Consider the following 9,770-nt stretch of genomic DNA (forward strand, 5'->3'; position numbering starts at 1 on the left):
TGTGAGGTACGGGCACATGAGCTCAACCACGCGATAAAATATATGGGGCTGGTTTTCATTCCCAGTCCGGCCCTGCCTGCAATCCAAAGCCGGGTCTAGATCTCTTCGTAAAAGTGACAGCTGAGTCCAGAAGGTGGCAGGGACCCCCCCTGTGGAAATACACATCTGAATTTAGTTTCTAAGTCAATGTCCCGAATTGTGTTGGGACGGAAAAACTTTTCTTTTTTTCCTAAATTAATATTCAGATTTGGGGGGGTCGTCTTATAATCGAGCAAATACGGTATATATATAACTTGTGTGGGTTCAGTAAATGCGTGAGGAGAAAATTACAGCTAAACACGAGCTCCACAAAAGTGTTACAACAGCCTCGGTCATGAAGTGTACAAAAAGTAAAAAGCAGCCTGGTCCTTAAGGGGTTAAATAATTTCTAACAGGAATAATGGTTGGTTAATAGGAAATAGTGTGTTTCTGGTTTGGTGTTACATGTTTGGGAAGGGGGTATTTGGAAAACAATGGCGGATGTATGCACCGTATTTCCTTTGGTGGCAATTTTGGCAATTACTTTATTGTGTTAATAATTTGTTGTGGTTTTGTTTCCCATTTGTGTCTTTTTTGTTACCCAGACGGTTTGTGTCTGTGGGGTTATTTGGTTTGGGGGTTATGGTGTTGAGAATCCGGGCCCACAAAATCCATGGTTCCTTAGTCATGCAAAAATTGTCTATTTTTTAATAGTACTTAACAAATACTCTAAAGAAATGATCTGTCCTCTAAAATTCTTCAGTCCTGACCTTCCCAGTCATACGTCTTACAGGCGAAAAACACACATACTGTACGGTTCACGGTAGATTCTCAACACATCATTTTTGTTATGAAAAGAAACTGCAATGAATTGTTCATCGTTTACGCTCTCCCTCACTCTTTTATTCAGATATATTCCGGAGACTCCCAGAACATCTGACTCTGAAATGAAGCCTTTGCTTTGGGTAAGAAGAGGGTCTCAGTAATAACATGCGCCGCTTCACAAAGTTCCTCTACATATTTCTCAATCTGATATTAGGGAAAATGTAATGATAAAACAATATAGTGATCCCTATTAAATGATTTGTACTAAAGTTTTTCCGTCCCGACACAATTCGGGACATTGACTTAGAAACTAAATTCAGATGTGTATTTCCACAGGGGGGGTCCCTGCCACCTTCTGGACTCACCTGTCACTTTTACGAAGAGATCTAGACCCGGCTTTGGATTGCAGGCAGGGCCGGACTGGGAATGAAAACCAGCCCCATATATTTTATCGCGTGGTTGAGCTCATGTGCCCGTACCTCACATAAGCAGAAACCACAGAGCCCCGGGGCACCCCAGCTTCACAAGCAACATGTCCCATAGTGCCGCCTTTGCCCCAAACAGCCTGCCTGTGCCACCTCGGGCCCTAAACAGCCTGCCTGTGCCACCTCAGGCCCTAAACACATACATTCACTCACTCATTCAGTGTGGGGGGAGGGGCCTCATACAGGATTTGCCCTACCAGATACTCTGAGGACTCAAAAATACCCAAATAAAAGATGATCGCAATATAATGGGTGTAATAATAACTTGTTGCTGTTACACTACGATCTTAAATATCTTAAACGTTTCCAGTGACCAAACAGCAATCAGGGCCACAGATTCTAAGTCTTCTGAATCAGGTTTATCTGGTAACAAAGTACCGTATTTGCTTTGATTATAAGACGACCCCCCAAAATCTGAATATTAATTTAGGAAAAAAAGAAAAAGCCTGAATATAAGACGACCCTATAGGAAAAAAGTTTTACCAGTAAATGTTAATTCATGTAAACTATTTTTTTTTATAATAAAAGCTATGATTGGGAAAAATATTTTGTTTTTATTTCCTTTTATTTTCCAACCTGCCCCCCCCAGTTATGCACATCTGCCCCAGAAATGCCTTATACCCCCTATATGCCACTGTGCCCCATGATATGCCTTTTAACCCTCTATATGCCACTGTGCCCCATGATATGCCTTTTGACCCCCTGTGCCACTCTGGCATTTAGAGGGTTAAAAGGCATATTATGGGGCAGAGTGGCATATAGGGAGGTATAAGGCATTTCAGGAGGAAGAGTGGCGTATAGAGGGTTAAAAGGCATTTCTGGAGGCAGAGTGGCATTAAGGGGGTTAATAGGCATTTCCCTGCCATCCCAGGTGACACTAAGGATAGACTCCTCCTCCGTACCTGAGATAGGGCAGGACTCAAAACTTTAAAAGCCCCTCCCCTCCTTCTAACCCCAGTGTTTTTTCCTGCCCTACATCAGGTAGGGGGGACTCGTCATTCCTTTTTGTTATTTTATCCGGCTCTAGGTTGAGCCGTGTGTCCCTGGGCTAAGCCCCCCTTCCTGGGGGATACCTTGCACCTTACAGCTGGGTGGCTGGTGCTGCGCTGCCCGGCGCGTCTTGTCCCTTACCTCCGCAGCAACGCCGTCCTCCCGGTAGTGTTCGCGGCCGCGGCGCCTTCGTCCCTACGGTGTTCGTTGCTGCGGCGCCGTTGTCCTGATCTTGGCTGCGGCTCCACCGGCTGTGTCCGGGTTGATGCCGGTGCACCTCCTCGGTCCTGGGAGGCTTGCCGGTCAGTGTTTTCAGCGGCTAGACCCCGCCGGGTACTGACGGCAGCCATTATGGCGGCTAACTTCCGGTTCGGGCTTTCGCACTTCTGGTAGTGCGTTCACAGCCTCGTTTTCGCTCAGGACTTAAATTTTTGGCTCCAAACCTCCGCTGTTGCGGATTTCTGCCTGATTTCAGCCCCTTTCCAGTGTATATATGGGAGATAAGTGATTTTGGTGCTATGTGTGTTCCTGCTGATTGCTTTTGGCTGGGTGCTGTTGCATCTTTCAGCATGTCGGCCCCTGATAACTCTGAGCCGCCCTCTGTTGAGGACAAGCCTAAGAAGGCTGTTGCTAAATCCAAGCATGTCCAGTGCTCCGGGTGTCACAAGGCTTTGCAGGATTCAAGGAAGAAGCTTTGCTCCGCTTGCCTGAAATCCGTGGCGGATTCTGAGCCGTTTGGGGGTAGGGAGTTTTTGACCTGGCTTAAAGAGGAGATGCAGTCTACCTTCTCTGCCTTCCGTCAGACCGTTCCTGTTCCTGCCTATCACCACCTTCCAGCAGTGCAAGACCCCGCTCTCCTGGGACGTCAGCCTTTGTTATCTGACTCTGAATTTGACGATCCAGAGGTAGAGGAAGGTTCCTTGGAGGAAGGAGAGATCCGGGAGACTTTGATTTCTGCTGTTAGGCCAGCCATGCATTTGGAGGAGTCCTCCACCCAGAAGAGTGACCCTTTCTTTGGTCTCTTTTCCTGTTCATCCTGCGCTATCTGACATTATCAAGCAGGAATGACACCACCCGGAAAGGAGGGTTAACCTGTCCAGAAGGGTTAAGCGCATGTGATGTTCCTCGGCCTCCATTTTGGACTTTTTGGAGGGACTCGACAGTGGACTTCAACCTTCCACTATCAGGGTACATATTTCTGCCTTCAGTGCTCTCCTGGGGTTCGAGCTTATATCTCTGCCTGCGGTCAGACGTTTTGCCAAGGCCATCGTCCGGATGTGTCCTTGTTCTGTTACCAGGATGGTTCCATGGGACTTGAATCTCGTCCTTCGTAGACTCACATTACCTCCTTTTGAGCCTCTTCAGTCGGTTTCTCTGTATTTTCTATTGCTGAAGACAGCCTTTTTAGTAGCCATTACTTCTGCTCGTCGGATTTGTGAACTTCAGGCTTTGTCTATGAAGGAACCGTTTCTCCGTTTTTCCCGGATAAGGTGGTTCTCTCTCTTCTGCCGGTGTTTGCACCCAAGGTTCAGTCGGCTTTCCACAAGAACCAGGAGATTGTGCTGCCTACCTTTTTTCCTGCTCCTGGCTCAGCTGAAGAAAAAGCTCTTCACACTCTCGATCTGAAGAGATGCCTCACCATCTATTTGGAACGGACTCTGCCCCTACGTCAGTCCTCTCGTATGTTTGTGGCCTCTTCGGGGCCCAACAGTGGTGTCTGCATCTCCCAAGTCTTCCATCGCTAAGTGGATTGTTGCGGCCATCAACTTGGCATATTCTGCGGCTGGCCAACCTGCTCCTGTGGTGATCCGTGTCACGAACCGGGTCCATACAGATGACTGCATTGACCCAGCGCGCCCAAAGATTGTGTGCAGGAGTCACAGTGCAGTAGTGGAGTTGGACAGGGCCTGGTGCAAGGCGACTGCACTCACCCGGGTGTTGAGTATCTAGGGTTGTGCAGCCACATACCAGCACCCTGACATAGCAGCAGATGTAGTCCAAAAGGAAACGAAGTAATATCCTGCAGGCACCCTGGAGCAGGCATGAAACATAGCACTGGAATCATGTGCAGGATGCTGCAGGCTGGGAGTAGGGAAGCTAAGCAGAGTATCAACAGAAACGTAGCAAGCAAGGAGGACAGAGCAAGGAACATTACTAGACAAGATATACATGATACAAGGCACAACAAAGGACAGGGAACAAGGCAAGGAACACAGGGGAAGGAGTGAGGAGCCAGAATCCTCGGACGCTTCTCCTTTAAGCAAGGATAGGACATCTTAACTGGGACATGGAGAGAGGAGAGAGGAACCGAAATCCTCAGATGATTCAGGGAAGAAGGGCAAAGGTACATAAGAGACAGACAAACATGAATACAGGAACTAGCCTAGGACTGCTTGATAACTATTGGAGATTCCGTCACATCTTATGGCCATAGTATGCTTAGCCCACCACTACGCCAAAGTACTCCAATGACGGTGGGTCCTAACGCTAATCCCTGCTGACAGCGGTACGAAACAAACCAAACATGTAAACCAAACACATAGCACTGAGACATACCTTTAGACTGAAGACTGAGACAAACAGAACACACGGGAGGGGCGCACCTTATAAAGGAAACAGAGCTGAAGCAAAGAGCAGAACTAGAAGCAAGGAATGGAAGATCAGAACAGAGCATACGGAAATCCAGGAATGGATTAAAGCAAAACAAAGAAACTGAAGCAAGACAGATATGCAGCTCCGCAGCCAGAGCCGGCCTTAGGCGTTGTGGCGCCCTGTCCCGGGCAGGCGCCCCTGCTACCATGGCGCCCTGTGCGGTCGCCCTTAAGGCCGGCCTTGTCCGCAGCCTGGGTAGAACGTGACAATCCGTGCCCACACTACTAGGGCGGTCTCCACTTCCTGGGCCGAAAGATGCTGTATTTCGCCTGACCAGATCTGCAAGGCGGCTACTTGGCGAACTCTACACGCTTTTGTACAGCATTACCATCTCGACCAGATGGCTCAGGAGGACTCTTTTTGGTCGGAAGGTCCTTGAGGCTGTTTTGTCTCCTTAAGTTTACCCACCCTTCTGCTTTGGTACATCTATCCTTAGTGTCACCTGGGATGGCAGGGAAACAGGAAGTTCTACTTATCGAGAGCTTCTTTTCCCTGCCAATCACTGGTGACACGTTTTTGTTCCCTCCCTTCCTTTCAATAAATTTTGTTGCATCAGGTTGCTTTTCCTGTGTGGTCTTTGATATTCACTGGGGTTAGTGGGAGGGGAGGGTCTTTTAAAGTTTTGAGTCCTGCCCTATCTCAGGTACGGAGGAGGAGTCTATCCTTAGTGTCACCAGGGATTGGCAGGGAAATGAAGCTCTCGGTAAGTAGAACTTCCTGTTTCATAGAGCACTCTGCCTGCAGAAATGCCTTGTGTCCCCCATTAAACCCCCCTCCCAAAAAAAACCAAAACTTACCGGTGCTTCTGACTCTGTGTGTTGTCCGGGCAGCGGGTAGACGTCTGCTCGATTCGTGTAGCCTGGTTGGGGCGTGACAATGGCTTTATAGAGTAATGGCTTTATTGTCAATGAGATGGTGGGCAGCAACCGCATTACACACTCTAATGGGTACAAGGTGTTTAGATAATTCTAAATAATTGTGTTTATATATTTTTCTTTTTTCAGTACAAACTTAAAAGTCTATAAAAAGCATGTAATTTGTAATAATGAAGTAATATTGCTGTTTTAGATCAATGACATCATTTTCTTGCGGTTCCTCCTTTTCTGGGCAAATTGCGAAGGTAAGAAACCATGTGAATAAACATTTTAAACCCTTCTGTCCCAGGGGTTATTGGTACCTCAAGAGAGAGATTTTGCCATTTTTGCGGTATGTCGGTTTAGCGATTATTCCCCTTTCCTGCAAATAGTGTACCCATGTAAACTATATATTGTTTTTTCAAGCAGAGAGAGGGCTTTCCTTGGACACCATAGTTAGATAATTAGCTGAACATTAAGGATGAGAAATTTAGTTAAAACAAAAAAAACTAATTTTTTTATATATTTTCCCCTCTGAACCCTCACAAAATTAGGTAAAGTGATGGAAAATCCCTTCCAAATGTATCAATTCCGGTGTCCTGATTTCAGAAATACCCCATTTATATAGATTTTCCATACTTTCCCAGCACTTAGAGGGAACATACTAGAAGGTGTACATTATTCGTAGATTTTTTACATTAGGTATGATGGGAATTTTAAACAAATAAACCAAAAATACCCACAAAAGTATATATTTCTGTAAAGCAGACAACCCAGAGTATCGTATCAGGGGTATTTGGGCTCTTCGTGCAGCTATTTGGCCACCAATCACGGTCAAAGGTCCTTCTGTGTTGCTTAGATTGTTTTGCACAGGGTATGGGTTACGGCAGAGAAACCCGGCCAACATTGTTAAGCTGCATCTCTAACCCTAACCCTATAGGGTAGTATTTTTTTATACTAATGGATTAACGGGCTTGGGGGTTGCGAACGGGGGCAGGAGCAGGAGGGTTATACCTTTTAGATGTTGTGTTAGGGCAATGGGATGTAAGGGTTTTTTCTTTTTTTATTATTACCTTTTTTATAATTTTTTTGTATGGTTAGAGGTCCTCTTAGGGACCTCTTTAACATGTTATTAATGCACATACCAGTACATCCATAGGGGACTGAAGGGGTTAAAAGGCATCACTTTCTGTTGCTGTTATTATTATTTTAACAGTAATATTAATACACGCGATGTTCCTTTCATTCTCTAACAGGCTCCGTACCGACTGTCACTGCTGTCCTTCATGGAACCGCCGTCCTTCCCTGTTCAGTCCCATTTATATCTGGCACAGAGGATCTGCTGGTGTCATGGGCGAAGAAGATCGGCACAAAACCATCCTTGGTGCTTCACGCCTTTAATAAAGGACAATTCAATTTAACGCACCAGGCTCCTCAGTACAGAGGTCGCACCAACATGTCTCCTGACTTGTCTAACGGGAGACTGGACCTGACTCTGACCCCCGTGGAGCAGCCTGACGAAGGAGTTTATGTCTGTCAAGTGACCAACACGGCGGATTACAGAGACATCGAGGTCAGACTGAGGGTTATTGGTAAGTTGGACTCTGTAGAGATGCTCGGGGACTGTTATGTTTAAGGCTCCTCTGTGCAGATATGAAGACTGTCCGCGTTATATTACGCTCTGTGAATATAAAGACATAACATACACGGCTCCTGGCCCAGGTCCAAAGACTGACAATCATACATAATAATGAATGTAATGCTGTAGTCAGGGTTCCACCCTGCATGCCGGCACTCTGTCTGACTAATACTGCTTGTTGCTTGTCCACTCGCAGCCCCTGGAGGTCCCTCTAACGGGTTTTGGATATTTGCGGGGTCATCTGGGCCTCGTTTGCCTAATCATCTGGTGCAGCCCTTTAGGTTCCTGCCTAAGTCAGTCAGTGTGACTGCCCAGCGACGTCGGCGAGACCCCCCCACTGACATACCTCCCAACATTTCAAAATGTGAAAGAGGGACACTTTTTTAACCCCTTAATGACAAAGCATGTACATGTATACACCCTATATGCCACTCTACCTCCAGAAATGCCTTATACCCCTATATGCCACTCTGGCATATAGGGGTTTAAAAGGCATATCATGGGACATATTGGGCCCCTTAGTAGGACTTGGCCCCTAGGCTGGATGTCGCCTGCCCCCCCTGTTCTCGATGAGGTGAATGCAGCTGCCATTAATCAGCTAGACGGCCGTTTCCATGTTAAATATTAGATGAATCAAACTAGATGAGCGCGATCTCTTTAAATAACTTCAATGGCAGCAATAATAATAATTCAATAATGGAAGAAAGAAAAGTGTCTGAAATCACCCTGAATATATATTCCGGTTACCATGTTACCAAGTGACAGCCCTCCAGGATTGTAAGACATATAATAACAGGCACATATTCCACCCCAGTGTCTTTACCCACCTTTTACTGCCCCAAAGACAAGAGCCTCAGGTCCGGGGTGGAAACGGCCCCAGCGGATTTACTACATAGAGAATGATTGTGCTGCATGTGTGCGTTTCTTTAATTCCTACTGCTTTCATTGTTCGGATCTTACAGTAACTTCAGATAAAAATATAAAATGTATCTGGATGGATTTTACCCAAAATATACAAATCTACAGACTGGTCATATAGAGTGTATTGGGGCAGATAGAAAAGGCTGGTCAGACCTTCTGCCCCAACGCCCCACCGGGTCTCGATCTGCCTCTAAATGAATGTTGTATCTCGTGTTATCAGATTCCATTTATATCTCCTGGATTTATTATCCTAATTATTTCTTTATATAAAGCCAAATGAACCGGTAACGCTTTTCTTTATAAACCAACTTTATAACCCAGAGAAACTACAAACCCCGCCGTGCTTTCCTACGCCGTGTCTGTGAACCGCGCTCTTTATATGTTTTCTAGAGAGCGGAACATCTGGAGGAGACCGAGGCCGCCATGGGCTGTGGATGTCCATCTGGTTCCTTTGTACAGCGGTTGTTCTTCTAGGCTGTTACATTTTCTATCGCCGAAGGTGAGTCCCCCACACCGGCAGCACCGGCCGCGTCTCAGCGCAAGCATTTCATTCATTTCATTTTCTGTAACTTTGTATTCCGGGGAAATTCTGCTTTTTTTATTTCACATAAAATCTCCGAGGCTGAGGATCTTTATCTCCTTCCGGCAAATGGTTTAATCTGCGAGTACCGAACGATTTTAATGTTTTATTTATTTCTTCAAAAACATGGGATTTGATGTACATTGAGAAGTATATAAATATCCTTTTACACAAAGAAATATGAAAAATGGAAATATCCGCTACCTACATTTTTTTTTCTGATGTTAAACGTGAAGGATAAATCGTAATTTTTTTGTTGTTGCAGATCTTTATCAGCGGAAGTCAAATGTGTCGGTATAGAGGCTGGTACGTCGGAGCCGTTGGTAGTTTGATGATTATGGCCCCTGCCGATCTCCATGCTGCGCTGCCCGTCTGCTGTGTGCATCTACTGAGTAGGAGTAGGCCGAAGCCGGGGACTAAAGTTGCGACTGTTTGCACCTTTCCCTCCCAAGACTTTATTGCCACCAATGTCCTTTCATGTCACCAAATAGGTAACAGGGTTTGTGTTTTGGAAGAACAGCCCTCTGCCCTCCAATCTGATGAGGGGGTCGTCCGGCAGAGGGGAGATGAGACGGGCTGCAACACTATAAATACCCCACAGGCCCTGCAGTGTCCCGGATCTACCCTCCTTCCTGGGCGGCGGTGTCTGTCTGGATTACCCGCTATTTGATCTCTGGTCTGTCTTTTGGAAGGAAGTTGCTGCTGAAAAGAGCAAAGGAAGCAGGAAAAAAATGACACAAAGCTTGCCTATCTGCTCCTACATCAATACCCTGGGTTGTCCAGTTTGGAAAATGTTTTTTTGGGTT

At 46.2% G+C, this 9,770-nt stretch overlaps 1 protein-coding gene across 1 annotated transcript; it reads left to right on the plus strand.

Annotated features, from left to right (window-relative positions):
* The first annotated feature begins 253 nt into the window (after positions 1–253).
* LOC128473025 (myelin-oligodendrocyte glycoprotein-like) lies at positions 254–8,965 on the plus strand. Its single transcript, XM_053455050.1, has 4 exons — positions 254–983; positions 6,039–6,090; positions 7,081–7,416; positions 8,775–8,965. The coding sequence occupies exons 1-4, from the start codon at positions 885–887 to the stop codon at positions 8,885–8,887; spliced, it is 600 nt and encodes a 199-aa protein (XP_053311025.1). The 5' UTR covers positions 254–884; the 3' UTR covers positions 8,888–8,965.
* Positions 8,966–9,770: the final 805 nt, after the last annotated feature.

Source organism: Spea bombifrons, chromosome 2 (assembly GCF_027358695.1).
Source record: "Spea bombifrons isolate aSpeBom1 chromosome 2, aSpeBom1.2.pri, whole genome shotgun sequence".
NCBI lineage: Eukaryota > Metazoa > Chordata > Amphibia > Anura > Pelobatidae > Spea > Spea bombifrons.